General features: G+C 46.5%; 1 protein-coding gene and 5 non-coding genes across 54 annotated transcripts in view; all 6 read right to left on the bottom strand.

Moving 5' to 3' along the window:
* LOC125740328 (uncharacterized) overlaps positions 1-25011 on the bottom strand; it is an 87566-nt gene that overhangs the window by 39661 nt on the left and 22894 nt on the right. For 2 of the 49 annotated variants that reach the window (XR_007397556.1, XR_007397555.1), the window contains exons 2-3: positions 22661-24066; positions 22044-22081 (exon numbers count right to left, since the gene is read on the bottom strand). The exons of 42 other annotated variants lie outside the window; for them this stretch is intronic. Coding sequence is in view for 1 of the 7 variants with exons in the window: in XM_049011297.1 (XP_048867254.1) it covers positions 13909-13986; positions 15572-15658; positions 15946-15999; positions 16777-16845; positions 21229-21372; positions 22044-22081; positions 22661-22752; positions 23133-23193 (623 nt within the window). In the remaining 6 variants the exon portion in view is untranslated. Of the gene's footprint in view, positions 1-13563; positions 13987-15571; positions 15659-15945; positions 16000-16776; positions 16846-21228; positions 21373-22043; positions 22082-22660; positions 24067-25011 lie in introns of those variants that run through there. 5 more of the 49 variants (XR_007397561.1, XR_007397560.1, XM_049011297.1 and 2 more) reach the window with 4 other exon arrangements.
* On the bottom strand, positions 4095-4166 carry trnae-uuc (transfer RNA glutamic acid (anticodon UUC)). Its single transcript has one exon. It is a non-coding gene; the product is annotated as a tRNA-Glu (tRNA).
* On the bottom strand, positions 4283-4355 carry trnah-aug (transfer RNA histidin (anticodon AUG)). Its single transcript has one exon. It is a non-coding gene; the product is annotated as a tRNA-His (tRNA).
* On the bottom strand, positions 5366-5437 carry trnae-uuc (transfer RNA glutamic acid (anticodon UUC)). The gene has a single exon. It is a non-coding gene; the product is annotated as a tRNA-Glu (tRNA).
* trnah-aug (transfer RNA histidin (anticodon AUG)) lies at positions 5554-5626 on the bottom strand. Its single transcript has one exon. It is a non-coding gene; the product is annotated as a tRNA-His (tRNA).
* trnar-acg (transfer RNA arginine (anticodon ACG)) lies at positions 6799-6871 on the bottom strand. The gene has a single exon. It is a non-coding gene; the product is annotated as a tRNA-Arg (tRNA).

The following is a 25011-nucleotide window of genomic DNA, read 5'->3' on the forward strand; positions in this document are numbered from 1 at the left end:
GTTAGGAAGTGGCTGTAGTGCAGAGTGTGTGAGGGGCCAGAGCTCCCATATGACATCAGGGTTGGGAAGTGGCTGTAGTGCAGAGTGTGTGAGGGGCCGGAGCTCCCATATGACATCAGGGTTAGGAAGTGGCTGTAGAGCAGAGTGTGTGAGGGGCCGGAGCTCCCATATGACATCAGGGTTAGGAAGTGGCTGTAGAGCAGAGTGTGTGAGGGGCTGGAGCTCCCATATGACATCAGCGTTAGGAAGTGGCTGTAGTGCAGAGTGTGTGAGGGGCCAGAGCTCCCATATGACATCAGGGTTAGGAAGTGGCTGTAGAGCAGAGTGTGTGAGGGTCCCGGAGCTCCCATATGACATCAGGGTTGGGAAGTGGCTGTAGTGCAGAGTGTGTGAGGGGCCGGAGCTCCCATATGACATCAGGGTTAGGAAGTGGCTGTAGTGCAGAGTGTGTGAGGGGCCAGAGCTCCCATATGACATCAGGGTTGGGAAGTGGCTGTAGAGCAGAGTGTGTGAGGGGCCAGAGCTCCCATATGACATCAGCGTTAGGAAGTGGCTGTAGTGCAGAGTGTGTGAGGGGCTGGAGCTCCCATATGACATCAGGGTTAGGAAGTGGCTGTAGAGCAGAGTGTGTGAGGGGCTGCAGCTCCCATATGACATCAGCGTTAGGAAGTGGCTGTAGTGCAGAGTGTGTGAGGGGCTGGAGCTCCCATATGACATCAGGGTTAGGAAGTGGCTGTAGAGCAGAGTGTGTGAGGGGCCGGAGCTCCCATATGACATCAGGGTTAGGAAGTGGCTGTAGAGCAGAGTGTGTGAGGGGCCAGAGCTCCCATATGACATCAGGGTTAGGAAGTGGCTGTAGAGCAGAGTGTTTGTGGGGCCGGAGCTCCCATATGACATCAGGGTTGGGAAGTGGCTGTAGAGCAGAGTGTGTGAGGGGCCGGAGCTCCCATATGACATCAGGGTTAGGAAGTGGCTGTAGAGCAGAGTGTGTGAGGGGCCGGAGCTCCCATATGACATCAGGGTTAGGAAGTGGCTGTAGAGCAGAGTGTGTGAGGGGCCAGAGCTCCCATATGACATCAGGGTTAGGAAGTGGCTGTAGAGCAGAGTGTGTGAGGGGCCAGAGCTCCCATATGACATCAGGGTTAGGAAGTGGCTGTAGAGCAGAGTGTGTGAGGGGCCAGAGCTCCCATATGACATCAGGGTTAGGAAGTGGCTGTAGAGCAGAGTGTGTGAGGGGCCGGAGCTCCCATATGACATCAGGGTTGGGAAGTGGCTGTAGAGCAGAGTGTGTGAGGGGCTGGAGCTCCCATATGACATCAGGGTTAGGAAGTGGCTGTAGAGCAGAGTGTGTGAGGGGCTGGAGCTCCCATATGACATCAGGGTTAGGAAGTGGCTGTAGAGCAGAGTGTGTGAGGGGCTGGAGCTCCCATATGACATCAGGGTTAGGAAGTGGCTGTAAAGCAGAGCTGAATGTATGTAGCAAAAATATACGAATAGATGCTTATAAAATACCGAAACGGTCAGCAATTTCAGGACAAAAGTATAATCATCAGCGGACTAAGGGGGATGAGTGATGATTTTGTTATTCTTCGATTCCCGGAGACTGGGAAAACGTGCTAGGTGTGTGATATCCCCTCCTCGGCACCACTGACCAGCGGGGCAGAGGAAGTGGCAGTAAAGTACACTGGTGGATGTCTATGGATGCTGACTATCATGGGTTGTCATGGGCTGGCGGTGGGGTCGCTTTGGCTTTGCATGACTGCTTCACGCTTGCTGGGTTGTCTGTTGGGGGGTGATGCTTGGCGATTGCTTCTTGCGTTAATTGACGTGCCAGCTAATTTGGTGGCATGCCAGTTGATGTATGCGGTGGCTGTGGGCTGGCGTCCCCTGGCTGGTGGCTTAGTGGGTGTGGGGTGCTCAGGGGGGGCTGCAGATACTTTACCGTTGGTTCTTGGTGGGTGGCGTGGGTCTGTGATGTGTCTTGTATTGGTTTGTGCATTGGATCGTCGGGGGTCATGGATTGCTTGGGTGTTGCTTAGATGTAGGGATTTTGTCCTTCTTATAAAGTGTCACTTTATGTAGTTGTGGTGTTTTTCCTTTATTTTGGAACCAGCCACTACTGTTGTCTATAGATGTCCAATAGACTGAATTATCATTAGGAGGTCGAACTAAAGTGTGTTTTATGTTTCTCATAATCGTTAAGTACGGCAGTTACGTTATAATAATAATACATTTTATTTAAAAGCGCCTTTCAAGACACTCAAGGGCACTGTACACAACAAATGATAAAACAAACATAAAAGCAGATAATTAACATAATCCTTAAAAAAAACAATCCAAAATAAGAAGACAGATTCAAAAAATGGTTATATGGAATAAGCAGTTTTAAACAAGTGAGTTTTGAGTCTAGATTTAAACAGAGGAAGAGAAGTAATGTTTGTAATGTCGGGAGGAAGCGAATTCCAGAGCCGGGGAGCAGAGCAGCAGAAAGCCCTGCTCCCCATAGTGGCAAGACGGTGGGAAGGGACAGAGAGAAGAAGAGAGGAAGAGGATCTGAGGCAGCGAGATGGAATGGCGACCTGAACCAAATCAGACAAATATGGAGGGGAGAGGTGGTGTATGGCCTTAAATGTATACAGGAGGATTTTGAAATTGATGCGATATTTAACTGGTAGCCAGTGAAGCTGCTGCAGAACAGGAGTGATACGGTGGATAGAGGGGGTCCTGGTGATAATGCGAGCAGCAGAGTTCTGGACAAGTTGGAGCTTATTGATGGATTTTTGAGTAAGACCAAATAAGAGTGAATTACAGTAATCGATACGGGAAGTGACAAGACTATGGACAAGAATGGCGGTGGCGTGTGGGGTGAGAGAAGAACGGAGACGATTAATGTTGCGCAGATGAAAATATGCAGACCGAGTGATATTATTGATATGTGAATTAAAAGATAAAGTGCTATCTAGTATGACACCAAGGCTTTTCACATGTGGGGACGGGGAAACCAAAGAGTCATCTATGGCAATGGGAAAACAATTAGTTTTGGATATTGTTGATTTGGAGCCTACTAGAAGAAACTCTGTTTTAGTACTATTAAGTTTAAGAAAGTTTGAAGAAAACCATGATTTAAGTTCAGCTAAACAGAGGCTAAGGGAAGGTGGAGGAAGAGTTCTTGTGTCGATTTCACACTTCAGATGACTTTCAAGTATTTCTTAAAAACAGATTCTTCCTCTCAGTATCAAATAATGTCACAAGAAATTTCATCTTTTTAAGTAGCAATAATGCTTATGAGAATGACGGATGGAAAATCAACTAAAAGTAAATGCTACAGTCTGAAAATACGGAATGCTTCCCACATCTGTCTGTCATCTATGTTCCTTTTGCCAGCCTCCTTTCGGCTTTAGTGCAACAAATGTTTCAGCCCCCTATTGGCCAGTTGAAGAAGTGTTTCAACTAAATGTTTTACAACGGTCTCGACCGACTGGCCAAGCGAGGCGACTGGCCCCGTGTGGTTGGCCAGTGAAACAAGGACACGCTGGTGTTACAGCACGGACATTCCCTTCGCACTGGTGACGGTTTTGGCTTCGCATCCAGCATCCTAGACAATGCACACATTTATGGCCGAAAAACTGCTGAATTTGAGCAAAATCTCTCGTATTTTTTGTGTTTCCTTTTTGGCTGTTTCACCACGGGTAAGATATTTTTTTTCTGTACAAATTGCATTTCGTAACCAACAAAAGTTATTTTATGGTAAAAGTTCATTTTCTCAAGTAATTCATTTCATTTTGTGTGTCTGATCTGAATTGTCGGGGACAGTGTTTTTCAGGGGTAACCTGGCACGGCACCACAACCTACGACTGGAGGAAATGGGCGCAGAGATTATTCTTTAGTTTGGCTTAAAAATATTAAAAATGTAATAAATATTGTGACACCAAAGTATGGCAAAATCACATGCAAGGTGACAGCTCCACCTGAGTTGTATGTAATGGCTGGTCAGTATTTCCAGCAAGATTGCTAGACTTCCCAGGAAGAGCATTTTTGCTGCCTTGGCACAAGGACACGATCAGTTGCAAGGCTGAAGACAACGATAAGTACAATTCCCATACCGGGAGTCGAACCCGGGCCGCCTGGGTGAAAACCAGGAATCCTAACCGCTAGACCATATGGAACACCATGCAGCCTGCCTCTTGTGAGCTCCCTGTCTGCAGCTGATGCGAGGAAGCCAAGACGTTGGTAGCATGGAGCGGCTAAAGCAGAAGGCATTAGAGTAAAGGAAAGAAATGGCCGAGCCAGCCAGGAGTCGAACCTAGAATCTTCTGATCCATAGTCAGACGCGTTATCCATTGCGCCACTGGCCCACAGCACAGAAGGACAAACAAATAACACAAAGAGAAAAGGATTAAATGCATTTGCATCCAGATCTTTCTTGTGTCGATTTCACACTTCAGATGACTTTCAAGTATTTCTTAAAAACAGATTCTTCCTCTCAGTATCAAATAATGTCACAAGAAATTTCATCTTTTTAAGTAGCAATAATGCTTATGAGAATGACGGATGGAAAATCAACTAAAAGTAAATGCTACAGTCTGAAAATACGGAATGCTTCCCACATCTGTCTGTCATCTATGTTCCTTTTTCCAGCCTCCTTTCGGCTTTAGTGCAACAAATGTTTCAGCCCTCTATTGGCCAGTTGAACAAGTGTTTCAACTAAATGTTTTACAACGGTCTCGACCGATTGGCCAAGCGAGCAGACTGGCCCCGTGTGGTTGGCCAGTGAAACAAGGACCCGCCCGCCCCGCTGACACGCTGGTGTTACAGCACGGACATTCCCTTCGCACCGGTGACGGTTTTGGCTTCGCATCCAGCATCCTAGACAATGCACACATTTATGGCCGAAAAACTGCTGAATTTGAGCAAAATCTCTCGTATTTTTTGTGTTTCCTTTTTGGCTGTTTCACCACGGGTAAGATTTTTTTTTTCTGTACGAATTGCATTTCGTAACCAACAAAAGTTATTTTATGGTAAAAGTTCATTTTCTCAAGTAATTCATTTCATTTTGTGTGTCTGATCTGAATCGTCGCGGACAGTGTTTTTCAGGGGTAACCTGGCACGGCACCACAACCTATGACTGGAGGAAATCGGCGCTGAGATTATTCTTTAGCTTGGCTTAAAAATACTAAAAATGTAATTAATATTGTGACACCAAAGTATGGCAAAATCACGTGCAAGGTGACAGCTCCACCTGAGTTGTATGTAATGGCTGGTCAGTATTTCCCGCAAGATAGTTAGACATCCCAGGAAGAGCATTTTTGCTGCCTTGGCACAAGGACACGATTAGTTGCAATGCTGCAGACAACGATAAGTATAATTCCCATACCGGGAGTAGAACCCGGGCCGCCTGGGTGAAAACCAGGAATCCTAACCGCTAGACCATATGGGACACCATGCAGCCTGCCTCTTGTGAGCTCCCTGTCTGCAGCTGATGCGAGGAAGCCAAGACGTTGGTAGCATGGAGCGGCTAAAGCAGAAGGCATTAGAGTAAAGGAAAGAAATGGCCGAGCCAGCCAGGAGTCGAACCTAGAATCTTCTGATCCATAGTCAGACGCGTTATCCATTGCGCCACTGGCCCACAGCACAGAAGGACAAACAAATAACACAAAGAGAAAAGGATTAAATGCATTTGCATCCAGATCTTTCTTGTGTCGATTTCACACTTCAGATGACTTTCAAGTATTTCTTAAAAACAGATTCTTCCTCTCAGTATCAAATAATGTCACAAGAAATTTCATCTTTTTAAGTAGCAATAATGCTTATGAGAATGACGGATGGAAAATCAACTAAAAGTAAATGCTACAGTCTGAAAATACGGAATGCTTCCCACATCTGTCTGTCATCTATGTTCCTTTTGCCAGCCTCCTTTCGGCTTTAGTGCAACAAATGTTTCAGCCCTCTATTGGCCAGTTGAAGAAGTGTTTCAACTAAATGTTTTACAACGGTCTCGACCGATTGGCCAAGCGAGGCGACTGGCCCCGTGCGGTTGGCCAGTGAAACAAGGACACGCTGGTGTTACAGCACGGACATTCCCTTCGCACCGGTGACGGTTTTGGCTTCGCATCCAGCATCCTAGACAATGCACACATTTATGGCCGAAAAACTGCTGAATTTGAGCAAAATCTCTCGTATTTTTTGTGTTTCCTTTTTGGCTGTTTCACCACGGGTAAGATATTTTTTTTCTGTACGAATTGCATTTCGTAACCAACAAAAGTTATTTTATGGTAAAAGTTCATTTTCTCAAGTAATTCATTTCATTTTGTGTGCCTGATCTGAATCGTCGCGGACAGTGTTTTTCAGGGGTAACCTGGCACGGCACCACAACCTACGACTGGAGGAAATCGGCGCTGAGATTATTCTTTAGCTTGGCTTAAAAATACAAAAAATGTAATAAATATTGTGACACCAAAGTATGGCAAAATCACGTGAAAGGTGACAGCTCCACCTGAGTTGTATGTAATGGCTGGTCAGTATTTCCAGCAAGATTGTTAGACTTCCCAGGAAGAGCATTTTTGCTGCCTTGGCACAGGGACACGATTAGTTGCAATGCTGCAGACAACGATAAGTACAATTCCCATACCGGGAGTCTAACCCGGGCGAAAACCAGGAATCCTAACCGCTAGACCATATGGGACACCATGCAGCCTGCCTCTTGTGAGCTCCCTGTCTGCAGCTGATGCGAGGAAGCCAAGACGTTGGTAGCATGGAGCGGCTAAAGCAGAAAGCATTAGAGTAAAGGAAAGAAATGGCCGAGCCAGCCAGGAGTCGAACCTAGGATCTTCTGATCCGTAGTCAGACGCGTTATCCATTGCGCCACTGGCCCACAGCATAGAAGGACAAACAAGTAACACAAAGAGAAAAGGATTAAATGCATTTGCATCCAGATCTTTCTTGTGTCGATTTCACACTTCAGATGACTTTCAAGTATTTCTTAAAAACAGATTCTTCCTCTCAGTATCAAATAATGTTACAAGAAATTTCATCTTTTTAAGTAGCAATAATGCTTATGAGAATGACAGATGGAAAATCAACTAAAAGTAAATGCTACAGTCTGAAAATACGCAATGTTTCCCAAATCTGTCTGTCATCTATGTTCCTTTTGCCAGCCTCCTTTCGGCTTTAGTGCAACAAATGTTTCAGCCCTCTATTGGCCAGTTGAACAAGTGTTTCAACTAAATGTTTTACAACGGTCTCGACCAATTGGCCAAGCGAGCCGACTGGCCCCGTGTGGTTGGCCAGTGAAACAAGGACCCGCCTGCCCCGCTGGTGTTGTAGCACGGACATTCCCTTCACATCGGTGACGTTTTTGGCTTCGCATCCAGAATCCTAGACAATGCTCACATTTATGGCCGAAAAACTGCTAAATTTCAGCAAAATCTCTTGTATTTTGTATTCATTTCATTTTGTGTGTCTGATCTGAAGTGTCGGGGACAGTGTTTTTCAGGGGTAACCTGGCACGGCATCACAACCTATGACTGGAGGAAATCGGCGCTGAGATTATTCTTTAGCTTGGCTTAAAAATACAAAAAATTTTATAAATATTGTGACACCAAAGTGTGGCAAAGTCACGTGTAAGGTGACAGCCAAGTGAGAGGTCCACTTGAGTTGTATGTAATGACTGGTCAGTATTTCCAGCAAGATTGTTAGACTTCCCAGGAAGAGCATTTTTGCTGCCTTAGCACAGTGACACGATCAGTTGCAGGGGTGCAGTCAACGATAAGTACAATTCCCATACTGGGAGTCGAACCCGGGCCACCAGGGTGAAAACCAGGAATCCTAAACACTAGACCATATGGGACACAATGTCGCCTGTGTTTTGCATCTAGTTGTTCCTGGATTCTGTAGCCCGTCATAATTTCCATCAAACTCTGCACCTGTCATGCCCTGCTCGTACGCTCATCGTGTGTGCCACGGCCCCTGATTACCCACGTGTGCTTCCCTGATCGTCTCCACCTGTGTCCGATTACTTTGATCAGTCTTGTCCTATTTAAGTCCTAGTCTTGCTTGTCTCTCTTGTCCGTCATTGTGGTTAGGTGATGTTTCTTGGCGTTTGGTGTTCCCTGCTCCCAATTCCCGCATTAAACCCCGACTTTTGCCCTGATTTCGACCTGTTTGCCTGTTCCTTGCCCGCCTACCCGCACGATCACCGCTCAGCCCGCCCGTGATCGTGACAGCACCTCTGCCGTACACCAAAGTATTTCATTTCCCGCAATATTTGTTAAGTTCGTCGCTACGAGTCAGTACAAGCTGCAACTCTCTGTCATTAGCACGCTCTGACTCTGACGTCACGCGCAGCCTGCAAACGACCCGGAAAACGAGGATCCGGGAGGCTTGTATATTTCAAATTTTATTATGTAGTTTATATTTGTAATGGCTCAGACAAAATATTACAATGTCAAGTATGCTAGTAACTGATTTTCTTGACATCTCAGTTAAACTTTGGAGTTATGGTAGCTGTTAGCAAGTTAGCCAATGGTAGCTTAAACGACGTAAATTAGACACATTTCCACTTATTGCAGAGCTTCTCCGGTGAACCAGCTAGCTTTAAAAAGTTTCAAGTTTCTCATGTGGGTTTGAAACACCTTGCAGAGACCGTCACTCCAGCTGCTCACATGACATTAACACCAAAGGCATATTAAAATGGAAGTTCAAGCTGGAAGATGCTTATTGGGCTTTTTATTAAGACAGCGGGGTGATGGAGCTGTGCTGTAGGTCAAACGTGTTCCTTTTTTGTGCTTTTACAGACGCTCCCCTCCAAATACTGAGCAGGTTCTGTGCCCATACCGATTTCTTAAAGAAATGATTGACCACAGAAAGTTTGTCATGTCCTGCTGTTTGTTTGCTTTTCATTTTGTCTCTTGTGTATTTTTGTTTTTTATAGGCCAACATATTTTATTTATTTATAAACACCTTTGCTACTTGTTGTGTAAAACATTAAACATTTGAAAAATTATTTGATTTTCTTTGTTGCTTTTTCTCATCCATCTTTAAGTACTGTTTGGTTCATCATGACATTTATAAATTGTATTACATATAAAGGTTCACACACTGATAGGGGTATTAGTAATATATGGCAGTCAATGTTGTCCATAAGACCACATTGTAAAAATGTGTGTCAGTGTATAAAAACACAAATGATTTTCTCACTGTCACTGTTTTGATTACGGGTACAGATATGGTGGTACTGCAATATGTCAGTATATCTGCAGACTTTGTCAGTCCATCATGCAGGTGTAATGATAGAATTAGAACATTTCTGTGTACTGCTACCACATAGTGGACAAATAAAATATTGCAATCAATTCTAAAATCAGTCAGTCAGCCCAGATGTCTTTACAGGCAGTCCCCGAGTTAAGGAGGCCGACTTATGGACAGCTCATACTTACGATCGGACTGCCATGAAGCCTTTTATATTAAAAATTTGGGCTAAATACAATGGTTTGTAATAACAAACAGATGTGCCATTAGTGACACTCCCAGGGGGTTCATTAGTTTCAAGAGAAAGAGGTTACCACCTTGAAAGTAGGTGGCTACCATTGTTCAGGGAAACTCGACACGCAAACTCCGAGACATGCGACGTAAACCAATTTCAGGGGGTTGTAGGGGTCCTTCTGAGGAAATTTTGAAATGTAGAACCTTTAATATTCCCTTTTTCAGGCATCTTAGAGGCCTCATTCCAACAAATTTTACTGACACAAACTTTCATCATACAGTAGTAGTACTAAGTAGTAGTAGCAGTCTGTTACTGAGGACACCAAATGTATCTCATTCTTAGATTATGTTGATTAATGATTGATGTACTGGTCAGTTGCAGTGCTCAATTATCAAGTAATGGATTCATCAACAAGAGGTCAGCTTACCAGTATCTGAAATAAGACTTTTAACCATTAACCAATCATTAAAAAAAATAAAGTTAACATAACAAAGGAAATTATGTCTATGACTTCATTCATTTATTTATTTCACACCCTATTAGACATGTTAAAGGAACCTACAACTGTCTGAATGTAGCTTCTTCATTCAGTAAATTCAGTGGTCTCCTAAATCAAAATAATTCCATAATCCTACCAGGTACACTCATGTCATGCCCATGAAATACTAGTACTTATGAAAAAAACAACCACTCCAAGTTACCAACTAAAAGTCTCTTTCAAAATACAATGCCTCTGAGCCAAACTGATGTAGGTTCATAATTGGTATAAAAACTGTCAGAATGGGTTAACTTGGAACACGTGTTAATGTTTGTAAACAAGCTCGGCTGATCGTGACGTCATCGCTGTACATTATATGGCTAGTAATGGTAGCTAGCCTACACACACAACTAGATCAGCGAGTTCAGATGCTCCAGCGTTTTGTCGTTTTTTTGTCAGAATATTTCACTTTGGAAATAAGCTGTCGGCCTTAGCTTTCGAACAAAATCAGTGTCATGCAATATCTCCCCATATTTTTCACCAATTTTACGCCGATGTTGGCTCGAACGAACGAAGATATCGATCGTCTGCTGCTGGTCTGATCCATGTGCATCTGTACTGTGTGAATAAGTCGACGAGTCGAGTTGTATGTCAATGCAATGCATGCGGCAACCGAAGCGACGACACCGGGATGAAATAGTATAGTGTTACGCCATGCTGGTCTCACTTTATTAAGTATTAAACTCACCTTCAGTTCCTGCTTCGCTTTCTAGACGCCATTTTGTCCACTTGCCTCAATCAGCCAATCAGAAAACGCAGAATAAAAGCTTGCCAAAAATAGCCAATCAAAACGAAGATAAGAATTAAGAAAGCCAAGCTAAGATGAAGATGGCTGCTCCTAGACAGAACACGGAAATTTCTGCAAAAAAATCTTTTACTGTGGCACCGAGTGCTGATCGTTTGATTCTGGGAACAGAGGCAGATTTTTTTTCAACAACTGAAAGTATCCGGCGATGTACTTACCCACAGGCGCCGAAATATCGCCAGGTGCCGGCTTCAAATGAACCCCCTGTGCTCCTGAAATCATTGCACGGCTTCAGCGGCTTGCTGGCTGGAAGTACAGTACTGTATTTTTGTTTTTTACTGTATAGCAGTAATAATAATGATAATTATTATCATGTACTGCATTTACTTTTCTGACTTTCCTACAAATTCACCTTAAAGACTGACTTTGGGAACCGATCTGGTTTGTAACCTGACGACTGCCTGTACTCTGAATATAACCTCCTACCCGACATTAATCCATATGATGTCCGTCTATTGAAGGGCTCATACACAGTTAAGGGCTGAACTACATGCTGTCAAATTATAGTTAATTTATACATTTTCCTGGGATATCTGCTGTTAGTCATTATAAAAACGAAGTGAAGAAATACTTCAGAATGGTTAAGTGATTCTCACCTGGAGGCCCATCAGAGGATGAAGAGGAGCATCAGGGGAGCCTTATGTGTGTCTCACTGCCCTCAGATCTGTGGAGACTGACACTCATTTCCTGATTCTCCAAATCTGCATTGTTTCTCTGTCTCTATCTGTGATTGAGGAGTCCAATGAAAAACCCACTTTCTCCTCTCTGATTGGCTGATACGAGTTCTGCTGTCTTCTGTGTCACCTACTGACAGACCACAGCCCACCTGACCAACGTCGTCCTTTACAGCAGTGACTGGCTGTGGCATGTGTGGCTCTATAAGGGCAGCCCTGCATGTGCTGAGGAGGCCAGCAGCACTGCCATGGGGTGTGTGCCACTGGGGGAGGGAGGGTGTCTGGGGGCAGGGGGGGAGGAAGAGTAGGAGGAAGAGCAGTGCCCAGGGCTCTACATCAGCAAGAAACTGTCAGCGAGAGAGACAAAGTATAGCACCACTGAGAAACAGTGATTGATAATTAAGTGAGCTGTCCTCACCCTCCGCTTCTACTTCCTGGGGGGGGGGGGGGGTACTTCCCCCTCTGTTGTGTCCGTGCTCCCCCCATTACTCAGATCACTTAGCACTGTCTAGCTGGAACACCCTTCAGCTTCCAGGGAGCCTATTAGCTGGGGGGCGGGACCTGGTCTGGACTGACTCCCTCCCCCAAGAAGGTGGGGGTCAGTGCAGCAGTGGATAGTTCCGGTCGAGAAAGTAAAAATCCAGACCAAGATTTAGTTTCAACCAACCAGCTGAGTACTCTGTGTCTGTGGCACTTTACACAACTAGTTGTTTGAAACAACATCTAAAACTGGATTTTTACTCTCTGGACCTAAACTATCCACTTCTGGATCAGTGTCATTCTTAAAGTCGTGTTTCAACTTCTGGCAAAGTTCTCCCAGGAGCCCATCTCTGTTGTATGTACAGTCGGCATGTAATTCATTCCTGCCCAGATCCCTGACAAACAGTTGGAGGCAGAATTACTTGTTATCAGAGTATGTGAATTTTTACACACACCAGCAGCTGTGACAGAATAAGATATTTCCTTTATACTGCTGCCACATACTGGACACAAAGAAGACTGCAGTCAATTCTAAAATCAAAGTTAGTCAACATGCTACCACCACAGACTATTACAGTTTTTCTGAATTGCTAAAACGCATTTCCTAAAATCTCCTCTTCTTTTCTCAAAACACTAAGCACAAACCCTAAAGTTCAAGCTATGCTCATAAAACCTTTTACTTGTCTTGCAAAATCAAACAGTTGAACCAAGACTATTTTAACTTTACTCAAAATCAAGCACAACTGTCAGAAAACACACAAAACACTACTCAGAAATTGACACACTACATAAACAAATGCAAATCACTCTGGGATAAAAGGAAAATAATCTTTATTTAGGACATTCCTGTACTTATGAAAGCTTATTTACATCCAAACAAAGAAACCTGCAGCAAAACAAAATGCACTCTGTACTTTTACATATTTTTACATCAAAATCAATCAGTCATTCAGCCGCATCATCATGCCTCTGCATCCAGTCAGGCCACAGGACTTCATCTACATCACATGCAATGTTCTCCTTTGCAAGAAAACGTGGAAAGAATCCTTCGTGAAGAGGGAGCTGAGCTGGAAGGCGAAGCTTTTGATTTACCAGTCGATCTATCTTCCTACCCTCACCTATGGTCTTGAGCTCTGGGTAGTGACTGAAAGAATGAGACTGTGGATACAAACGACCGGAATGAGCTTCCTCCACAGCAGGCCTGGGCTCAGCCTTAGAGACAGGGTGAGGAGCTCAGACATTCGGGAGGAGCACTGAGTAAAGCCGCTGCTCCTCCGCATTGAACTGAGCCAACTGAGGGGTTCGGGCATCTAGCTGGGATGCCTCCTGGACGCCCCCAGGGGAGGTGTTTCCGGTATGTCCAACCAGGAGGAGGCCCTGGGGCGTTTCTCTCGGCTGGCCTGGGAACGCCTTGGTATCCCCCGGTGGAGCCGGAAGAGGTGGCTGGTGAGAGGGAGGTCTGGGCATCCCTGCTTAGACTGCTGCCCCTGTGACCCGACCCCAGATAAGCGGCAGAAAATGGATGGATGGATGGATGGAAGGAAGGAAGGACGGACAGACAAGAGAAAGAGACACTGGCCAATACTTTCTCAAAATACTGTATATTATGATAATAGACATTTTATATTATACAAATAAACTAATACTGCTAATGATATTTTCTCCATTAATATAAAAGTGACATTTCACAGACCGCCAGAATAAAACCTCACATTTACATTTATCTTATTTAGCAAAAGTTTTTCTCCAAAGCGACGTACAAGTGCAGCAAATGGCGTCTTGATCACGGTAAAAATGCACAACAGCCACGAATGTCTGTTTCTCACTGGCTGATTCTTACTGTCACACTGTAACATGACATTGCTGCATGCCATTTAAATACAGCTCACATCACTGTAAGATTCTCCTCCATGGTGATGATCCCTCCCCATCACTGGAGTATCTGCGTGTCCCTCTCATCCTGGGCAGCAGCTCCCCACATGTAGAGCAGTGCCTCTGTTGCTGCCCCCTATTGGACAAGGAACAGACAAGCATTAACATCAGTTTGGTTTCTCAGACACTAACACCTTCCTTAGCATTTCAGGGAATATAGAGAATCAATGTTAGTTCTACAGGAACAGGAAATGAGCCAGACTGATACATTAATCTGTGAAACCTCTTTAGTTTCATCCGATTAAAATCTGATGCCAAGTGAACCGCAGGTATGATGCTGGAATCATGACCATATACAGTGTCAAAGGAAACTCATAGCTAGGTGAACAGTAGGCAGGGTGTGTATTTTGGCAGCTTGGATGCCATGGGACCATCTGATTGTGTAATTAGTACCACAGTAATTCTTCCTTTCTGTTGCGGTGATGCTGGCACTTTAATATCAGCGAAACGGCAGAGTGTGTGAGGGGCTGGAGCTCCCATATGACATCAGGGTTAGGAAGTGGCTGTAGAGCAGAGTGTGTGAGGGGCTGGAGCTCCCATATGACATCAGGGTTAGGAAGTGGCTGTAGAGCAGAGTGTGTGAGGGGCTGGAGCTCCCATATGACATCAAGGTTAGGAAGTGGCTGTAGAGCAGAGTGTGTGAGGGGCTGGAGCTCCCATATGACATCAGGGTTAGGAAGTGGCTGGAGAGCAGAGTGTGTGAGGGGCTGGAGCTCCCATATGACATCAGGGTTAGGAAGTGGCTGTAAAGCAGAGCTGAGTGTATGTAGCAAAAATATACGAATAGATGGTTATAAAATACCGAAACGGTCAGCAATATCAGGACAAAAGTGTAATCATCAGCAGACTAAGGGGGATGAGTGATGATTTTGTTATTCTTCGATTCCCGGAGACTGGGAAAACGTGCTAGGTGTGTGATATCCCCTCCTCGGCACCACTGACCAGCGGGGCAGAGGAAGTGGCAGTAAAGTACACTGGTGGATGTCTATGGATGCTGACTATCATGGGTTGTCATGGGCTGGCGGTGGGGTCGCTTTGGCTTTGCATGACTGCTTCACGCTTGCTGGGTTGTCTGTTGGGGGGTGATGCTTGGCGGTTCCTTCTTGCGTTAATTGACGTGCCAGCTAATTTGGTGGCATGCCGGTTGATGTATGGGGTGGCTGTGGGCTGGCGTCCCCTGGCTGGTGGCTTAGTGGGTGTGGGGTGCTCAGGGGGGGCTGCAGATACTTTACCATTGTTTCTTGGTGGGTGGCGTGGGTCTGTGATGTGTCTTGTATTGGTTTGTGCATTGGATCGTCGGGGGTCATGGATTGCTTGGGTGTTGCTTAGATGTATGGATTTTGTCCTTCTTATAAAGTGTCATTTTATGTAGTTGTGGTGTTTTTCCTTTATTTAGGAACCAGCCACTACTGTTGTCTATAGATGTCCAATAGACTGAATTGTCATTAGGAGGTCGAACTAAAGTGTGTTTTATGTTTCTCATAATCGTTAAGTACGGCAGTTACGTTATAAAAAGTAATGCTTTTCTTTAAACAGTGCAGTTGAGATTTTCTTCCATGGCCGGTGGCATCATTTATGACCAGCAAACACATGACCCACATGCAGCATGGCACAGACTAAATGTAAAACAGCTCATGTTAGAGCAGATTCTCCAAACTCACCTCTCTGTGCTTCAGGGTGACTGAGCTGTAGACCACATCGCTTGCTGGGTTCACAGCAGGACAGTGTGAAGAACATCCTGAGGACACCTGCTGAGAGTATGTAGCTGCTTACAGTGGAGGTACAAGACCAACCTTTGTACAGAAACCACAAATCCATAAACTCCAAAACCTCCCATGTGAATCACTATGAAATATCAGGGGTATCATGGTACTTCTTGTACATTACAGCTAATTCTGATACACATGGATCTGAGAGATCAGCTGAGGAATAGATGTACCTGCCCAGTCAGTACATTATTGGTATACATGTCACTCTCATTGGTACGGGCATAGGAGCAGTATCACAAAAACTGATTTACATGAAACCATCTTACCTCTGGCAGGACAATGGAGCTGTAGGTGACATCAGCACCAGGCTCCATAGAGGTCTGAGAGAGGAACATTATGACCATGTATCTCTACAGAACCACCTGTCCATTCTTTAACTGACAATAATGAAATGTCATTCTTGATGAATTTGGAGATAATCCAATGTACAAGCAAATGACTTTACCATTAAAGATATTGTCCAAAATAAAGACTTTTTATTTCCATTTAGAAACCATTTTTACCATAATGCAGTAACTCACTTTTGAACTGGTAATGAATAATAAAGGAACTATCAGCACCTGGTAATGAATAACAAGAGGAGTACTGACACCCGGTACTGAATAACAAGAGGAGTACCGGCACCCGGTACTGAATAACAAGGGGAGAACCGACACCCGGTACTGAATAACAAGGGGAGAACCGACACAGTACTTGGAGCTGTTTGATGCGCTACACTAACAGCAAGACTATTCCATACTCTAACTACACACTGTGTAAAGAAGTGCTTCCTCAAATTCATTTTAAAATGTTCTCCCACTAATTTCCACCTATGGCCACGAGTTCTAGTATTTAAACTAATATTGAAACAGCATCCAGACCTGATAGAATCTTAAGATTCAAGCACTGGGGGTAGGAACTATCAAAAACACACACAGGAGACACTACTCTGATATTACACTGTTACAACACTCTATTTACAGCGTAAGAACATAAGTACACACATTATGTAACATGATTACTCATACAGTATAAGCCGATAACCTGAATGATCAGTTGAGCAGACCAGCCCCGCAGCCTCATGATATCATTGTATGTACTTTATTCCTGTGCCTTACCTGTCCTGGGGGGTCTCCCTCACTGATGCCAGTTCTGTCTATTACTGCATATTCAGGGTCTGGGTTCAGCTAGAACAAAGTTACAGCTGAGTGTTAAAAACATTCACACCTCGTTCATTTTACATCATCTTTTTATACAGAAACTGAACGAGTTACAGGCTGTTGGCAGTTCGGTTTCAGTTTATTTTTCATATAATATTGTGGCACCAAGCAGACCAAGACATTGAGAGAGCAGCAAAGAACAAAAAGACTTGCTTATCAGGGTAGAACATGCTCTTTATCTGCAGTCTTTAGCAGGAAAATAAGAAGCACCCAACGAGCACCAGACCTAACACAGTATGAAAACACAGGAAGGTCAGACGCTGGACCGTCAGGTACGCAAACGGTGGGTGTCGCGTTTTAAGGAAGACACGAGACAGGTTGTAAATCGAAGCTGTTCAGTCATTTTTTCCCTAAAAACCTGCTCTCCTCTTCCTGCGCACTGTCCCCTTAATATTCCCCAAACGTAACGTGTTTTTTGTGCGAGTACATAACCTTTACCCCCCCCCCGAAAACAAAATCAGTCATGATAATTCGGCAAACTGCACTCACCCAGTTGTTTGGGATGCCCTAAAATGTTTCAGATAAACAATATATTAACACAATTTGGCATGGAAAAGCACAATAGTACTTAGCGTACCCAGCACATTAAATGAACTGCACAGAGAGCCAGGTGCAAGGTCAGCATATCAGAATTCAGTCAAAGTCCCTTGGGTAACCTGGGCGAGACTGGATGCGAGCTGATCTTCGAGGGGACTCCAATGTAGACTCGAATGGATGTGCGGCTGGGCATTGAGTGTGCTGCACTATGGGTTCAGATGTGAGCACACCTCGTTCCATAGGTAAGTTCCAATCACCTTCTGATGAAGGGGAGCCAGCATGAACATGAGTGCTGGCCAATTCCGGAGCTGCCACCTTGCAGAGGCGGCCAGCGTGCCATCGAGACCCATCAGAAAGAGAAAAGGTAGCTGGCCCTAGCTTCCCCGCCACCTGAATAGGAGGGGACCAGAATGAGACCAGCTTGTGGTCACGATGAGCGCGGCGGATTCTGACCCAATCCGAAACGGCAATAGTGGGGTTCCTCGTCCCCCAAGACCGATCAAACCGCAGCTTCATCTTGTGCTGCTGGGCGGACACCCTGTGGCAGCATGTAGGGGGAGGGGCCACTGGCCTTGAGTCGATCCAGTGGAAGCTGCAGTTCGCAGCCCAACATAAGTGACGCTGGCGAGCAGCCTGTTGTGCTGTGCTTGGTGGCTCTGTAATGGAGCAGTGTGTGAAGGAGCACCGCTGAAAAGGGGTAACCTTCAGCTAAGTGGGCTCAGATGCCATACTTAAGGGTCTGATTGAGACGCTCCGCTCCGCCATCGGCCTGGGGGTGATATGAAGCTGTGCAGATGTGACGGATGCCTGGATCCATCAGAAAGGCTTCGAACTCAGCAGACACAAATTGGGGCCCATTATCCTTCGTAATAGTCAGAGGAAGTTCCCATCGAGCAAAGAGGGCGTCTAAAAAGTCAGTGAGTACCCGTGCCGTGACAGTGCCAGTGGAGACCACCTCAGGCCACTTAGAGTGGAGATCATGCACCACAAGGAGGAACCGCTGCTGGTGTGGAACTCCATGTAGTTCCCCACAGATATCCAGTAGGAGATGTTCCCCAGGATGGGCCAAACCGGAGGCTGCAGGGGGGGTGGTGCAGGTTGGCCCATTTTCCTGCTCATAAGGCAAGCTGCACAATCCCTAACTAGGTTTTCTATGTCCCTATCAATGCCGGGCCACCATACTAGGTCCCTACAACGTGGTTTGACATGTACAATGCCCAAATGGCCTTCATGTGCCATGCTAAGAACACGGGCCTGAAGGCTGCTTGGCACCACTGTGACAGCTCCACGAGCTACGCAGTGCTCATTCCAACATGAAAGCTCATCCCTGACCCTGTGGTAAGGGGTCACCTCAGCAGAGACTTCAGTCGGCCAGCCTGTGCGAATGTATGTACGAAGCTGAGGAAGGACTGGGTCTGGTTCTGAGGCCAGCCGGAGTTCATCAAAGGAGACAGCTGCCTTCAGTGGTGTGTGCATCATCTGGCTGAGGTCTGGTTCCTGAGAGATGGAGTCAGGTGCTGCAGGATACTGGGTGTAGCGGGACAGCAGGTCTGCCACAACGTTATCACAACCTGGGGTAAAACAGGATGATATTGTACTGCTGCAGTTGCTCAGACCACCGGTCATTGTGGTTTGCATCCTGTACTAGCTGTTGCAAGCAAGGCTGTCAGGGCCTAGTGGTCAGTGCGCAGTGTAAATGCCCTGCCATAAAGATACATGTGCCACCGCTCACAGGCCCAGACACAGGCTAGAGCCTCACGTTCGCCCACGGAATATTTTCGTTCGGTGGGGGTGAGAGCACGGGAGGCAGAGCCAATGGGCCAGTCCACTCCATCCTGCAGCTGTGACAGTACAGCTCCAACTGCCACAGCTGAGGCATCACAGGTGACAGAGGTGGGGCAGGAGAGGGAAAAGTTTGCCAGAATAGGAGGTGATGTGAGATGGGACTTCCGGAGCTGGAAAGCCTCAAAGCAGGCTGGCATCCAAATGCATCTTTCTGCAGCAGCTGATGTAATGGAGCTGTGGTAGCGGAGTAGTGAGGCAAAAAACACAGGTAATAAGCTGTCATGCTCAGGAAAGAGACAACCTGGTTAGCATTCGTGGGTCCAGAAATACGCTGAATGGCCTCAATATTAGGTTGAAGTGGAATGAGGCCCTCAGCCGTGAGGCAGAATCCATAAACCATGATGTCATCGAGGTAGATAATCACCCCAGGTATGCCAGTGAAGATGGTAGTCATAATCTTCTGGAAGCAGCTGGGGGCAGAGCTAAGCCCAAATGAGACCCATGTGCACTGAAACACTCCAGCATGTGTCACAAAAGCCGTGAGATTCTGGCTGTCAGGCTGGAGAGGGATCTGCAGATAGCTCCGACGAAGGCCCAGTTTTGTGAAGACAAACGAGCTATGAAAGTGGGAAGTGACTTCTACTATGGAAGGGAGGGGGTACTTGTCAGGGACGACGGCCTTGTTTACAGCCCGGAGGTCGACACAGAGACACAGACTCCTGCATTTCTACTTAGCTATCACCAGATTTGAGATCCACTGAGAAGCATCAACTAGCTCAATAATGTCTGCCTCCAACAGGTGGTGCAGCTCAGCAGCAACACCATCATGAAGAGCCAGGGGACTCAACATGGGAGCTGAAGTACTGAAGTTATAGATGGGACAAGTAGGGGTTGGTGATTAAATGTGGAGAGACAGCCTACGCCCTCCAACAGGGGACTGCTGCTGCCATGGCAAGTTAAAACGGCAGATCCAGTCGTATCCAGTAGGAAGAATCCAAGGGCAGTAAAAAAGTCAAGGCCCATGTTGGCAAAATGGTGGGAGACGTGAAAGGGAAAGTCTGGGACTAGTTTAGAGCCACAGCGGACTGATAGCCGGCTGGAGCCTAACATGTGAATTTTGGAAGTGCCATAGCCACATGGAGCAGGAACGGCCTTAGAAAGTGGCACATGGGAAAAAAACTACCGTACAGTATCTAGATTAAGTGAATGTGGCCCCAGTACCCAATAAGAGGGGAAGGCAGACTTTGTCCAGCTCTCCAGTACAGCTGGCAGTGTGAATAGTTGTAGAAGCAGATGGAGGTGCAGTGGAGAGTGACAGCGCTGTAGAATTTGCAGGGGTCGACCGGCATACTTTGGCAAAATGGTTAACTTTGCCACAGCGCTGGCACCGTTGCCCATGGGCAGGACAGCTCCGGGCCCCAGTAACACGGCGTCATGATACGGCAAGCTCGGACTGGGAAAACAGGCGAAGGACAAAAAGGGATTTAATAGGGAGCCGGATAGGCATACGGAACAAAAATCACCATAACAATACAATGACAGAACTAGGGAAACATTCTCTGACCTGGACATAAATACACAAAACTAATGAAGACACTTCGAAACAGCTGGTAAACACGGGGATTCCACGGCATCCAGGAGGATCGGACGGGCGGGTCGACACATTGGAGAATGAGCCACAATTCCCACAGCGTTGTCGTTGTTGCTTTCGCGGTGTATAATGCACTTCTGAACCAACTTCAGATAGTCCTGACGAAGGTGGCTGTGATGCAGATACATATTGTGCAGGGAGCGAGGTGACAGCGGGGTAAGGTAATTTAGACGTAAACTCCGCTGCTGTTTCAATTTGAAACGCGACTTGTATAGCGATAGCGAGGTCATGTGCTGCCGTCAACAGTCGCTCTCTAATTTTAGGGTGGTTAGAGTGTTCAGCCAGCTGACCACGAATGAATTCATCCTGCATGCCACCAAATTTACAAAGACTGGCTAAACCACGCAGATTAGCCACGTACTGATGTACGGACTCACCCGGCTGCTGTCGCCTTCGGCGAAAAAGAATCTGCCACAGGATGACACTTTTTGGAGCTGCGAAGTGAGAACCCAGGAGCGAAACAGCGTCTTCATACATCTCCGCAGGTCCGAGCGTCCGAAAGATCTGCCGTCCTTCCGTGCCTAAGCAGTGAATAAGTATGGCTTTCTTCCGAGCGTCGCTGACTTCATGCTGTCCCAGGACATCCGAGTATGTCTGGAATGATTCCAGCCAGCGAGTCCAAGGGACAGGAGCTTCGCCGGGAAGTGCAAGAGAAGGTGAAGGTGGTGGAAGTGCAAGCTCTATTCTCGTCGCCAAAATGTCGCGTTTTAAGGAAGACCGAAGCTGTTCATTTATTTTTTCCAAAAAAATTGCTCTCCTCATCCCGTATACTGTCCCCTTAATATTCCCCAGACGTGACGTGTTTTTTGTGCGTGTACATAAAAGTGAGTAATTTACATGATGCTAAAGACATGCGAGGGTCGTACAGGGTGCATACAAGACACGGGCAACCATATATGCCACGATCGGGAAAACAAGGGATTTATTAGGGGATGACACCATCGGGAACTCAAGGACCACCAGTAACATTAAGATGTTAATGACCCTGGGTAGCATTTGTGGGTTCGGAAATACGCTGAATGGGGAAACATACTCTGAGGCGGACTTAAATACACAGGACTAATTAGATGTAACAAAAAGCAGCTGATAACACGAGGATTCAACTTGAGGTAGGTGAGGGGGCTTGGCACACAAGAGGATCGGCATGATCGGAGCATGACAGATTTTCTTCCCATATGAAACATGAACTTACTGTCCTTCCTAGATTTTGGCCCCCAGCCACATTTTTCTCTACAAGGAAAGAAATGAGGAAAAAAATAGAAAATTATTCTGCTGACACCATTGTCTCTGTCCTTAACCGACACAGATGACTTGCTTTGTAACAAACACATTCACTTTTAATCAGCATGTACATACATCTGAAAATATTATCAAGTCTAATTAATGAGTAAAACTATCTACTCAATAGGGGCAATAGTTTTCTTATTTCTATGACAACTGATTACCAGTCTGAGCTTGCTGGTAACCAATCAGTGAATCCCAGCCGGCCCTGGTTAGAATAACTAATTCAGGGAGGTTTTTATAAGCTCAGCTGGGTGGACACAGACTCAGGGGGTCAGAGGAAAGTCTGATCATGGATCATGGAGGAAAGGGTTCGGGTTAGAAAGGCTCCTTCAGGGCTGCTGTCCTCTGATGTCCTGTTTGTACTATAGTGGATTTTAGCTCTGCACTGTTATTCCTTTTCCAAAGGGTTGTGACCACGTTTTATGTTTTAATTTCACTGCATAGACCTGTGTGTCTGAATGCTGCTGTCTGTGTCCCTGTCAAGCAATCTTTGGAAAAGGATAAAAGCATGAAGTTGCCACTCACTGTGTTTGTCCCGCACTTTCCATGTGATGATGATGACCAACAGCAGCACCAATAAGCTCAGTCCTACATACAGAGCCAGCTGGACCAAAGAGCTGAATAAGAGGGTGGATGTGAACAGTAAAGTCTTACATGCTTTATAGAAACACGGTACAGCCACATCTGTACTATTACACAGGACACATGTGAGGAACAGGAGACATTAACAAAGAGCATGAAAATAGCTAGAGATTATCACACAACATGTTACACTATTTTGTAAAAACAGGCCTGCAGTCGTTCCCCAGCAGCACAGGGCACAAGGCAAGGGCTCACCCTGGATGGGATGGGATCTCAAGTTTATTATTAAGAAAATGAAATAAAAAACAATATCTTTTTTTCTTAAAATTAAAATGACAGTTTCCCATCACTGTGTGATCAGGTAAATGCTGCTAGCAGGACCCCCACACTACTGTAAATGCTGCTGAATGCTTACCTCCGTTTTTCATTATCCCCTCCTTCTTCATCATGTGCAGAGAAAAGGAGAGCAGTGGAAACAGGAGAAAGGATTGTTAATAAAAAGCAATTTTCTGTTAATAAAGACTAAGAAAAGGTCACTCTTGAAACATAAATATAAATTATGAAAGATATTCTACAGAGAAAATGATTAGATGGAGAACAATGAATTAGTGTCATGACCAAAGTGTTAATATCCCAGGGCACTGATAGTGAACAGGTGAGATTAATTATTTTATGAAAATATTATAATATATTTATTGTAGCTTTAAACAAAATGTACTATTTTATATCGGTAAAACACAGCCATCCTGTTTTGGGGTGGGGATTTATGCGTATTGCATGTCTAGGCATGTCGGTCAGCTAATGTCCGCGACAGTGGGTAACGGGGCGTCAGCACAAGAGCTTTTGGAGTCGTGAGCGATAAGCCCATGAGAAGGAAGCAAACAATGAAACAAATGGCCGCCGGTTGACAAATTGTTGCAGGGTGACTGCAGAGTGACTGTAACATCTCGTTTAACCGCTGGTCCTGGATGTAAGAAGCAGACAGCCAGCAGTCCCATCCTGGCAGAAAGCACATTACCTCTATTTATTAATCTGTCTTGTTTGTGAATAGTATAAAATAATATATTTCTAATTTAAATAAAAGTCGATCTCTAGCACCACAGCTCTGGGGCTCTGGCATAGGCCCGGACGCCCCGCTGCAGGCCTCGGGTGTTGGGTAAAGTATCTGTCACGATCGGGGTGGTGCAGGCAGGCAGCTGGGTACGATCGGGAAAGAACACGTGGGTAAGCAGGGGGCGTGGCACACATGAGGAGCCGACGAGCAGGTCATGACAGAACCCCCCCTCCAAAGGCGCGCTTCACCGGGCGTGCCAGGGAGGAGGCGACAGACGGGACACGGGAACCGGGACCTGGAGCAAAAGAAACAGAACCATCAACGAGAGACGGGAAACAGGACCGATGCACAAAACAGGGCAAGAGACAGGACGTGAGACAGGAGCTGACAAAGGACAGGGAAGGCAGAAAGACAAAGCAGGAAAGGGGACATAGCGGGAACAGGAGGAACAAAAGGAAGGAGGGACAGAGGCAGAGAATGAGGGGAATGGGGGCAAAGTCACTAGGGCAGGCAGTGGAAGGGGCGCCTGCCCGGAAGCTGCAGGTTGCTGCAGGGGGGGCGCCTGCCCGGAAGCTGCAGGTTGCTGCAGGGGGGGTGCCTGCCCGGGAGCTGCAGGCTGTAGGAGCGGCAGAGAGGGCGCCTCGGGCGTGGGCGTGGTCTCCGCAGGCAGCGGCGGCTGCACGGGAGCGGGGTCCGCAGGCAGCGGCGGCTGCTCGGACTCGCAAGCCGCAGGTGGAGGAAGCTGCGCAGACGTAGCGGACAGCGGTGATGGCTGCTCCGGCTACGCAGGTTGCAGAGGCGGGAGCTGCGCTGACAGCGCAGGCAGAACTGGCAAGTCCTGGGAGGGGGAGACGGGTGCGATCCTCTTCGGGACCCGGGGCACTCGGGGGATCGAGTCCCTTACAGCCCTAAAACCTCCCCAATTTGCCAGTCGTTCGGGCCGGTAACTGTACCGGTCCAGGGGCGGTAGCTGCTCTGGGGGGATAGGCTCCAGCACAGGGAACGTGAAGGGCTCATCCTCGTCGTCGTCGCTGGGAGCCCAGAGCCTCGCTAGGGAGTAGGCTCCCAGATAGAGCGGTTCTGGGTCAGAGCCCAGGACGAGCTCCTCTCTCTCGCCCTCCGTGAGAGGCCAGGGGTTGGCGAGGGAGCAGGCGCCCAGACTGATCGGCTCCTCCAGGTGCTTCCTTCTCCTCTGCTTCCTCCTTTTCTTACGGTCTGTCATTCTGTCACGATCGGGGTG

The sequence above is a fragment of the Brienomyrus brachyistius genome, chromosome 4, assembly GCF_023856365.1.
Source record: "Brienomyrus brachyistius isolate T26 chromosome 4, BBRACH_0.4, whole genome shotgun sequence".
Lineage (NCBI taxonomy): Eukaryota > Metazoa > Chordata > Actinopteri > Osteoglossiformes > Mormyridae > Brienomyrus > Brienomyrus brachyistius.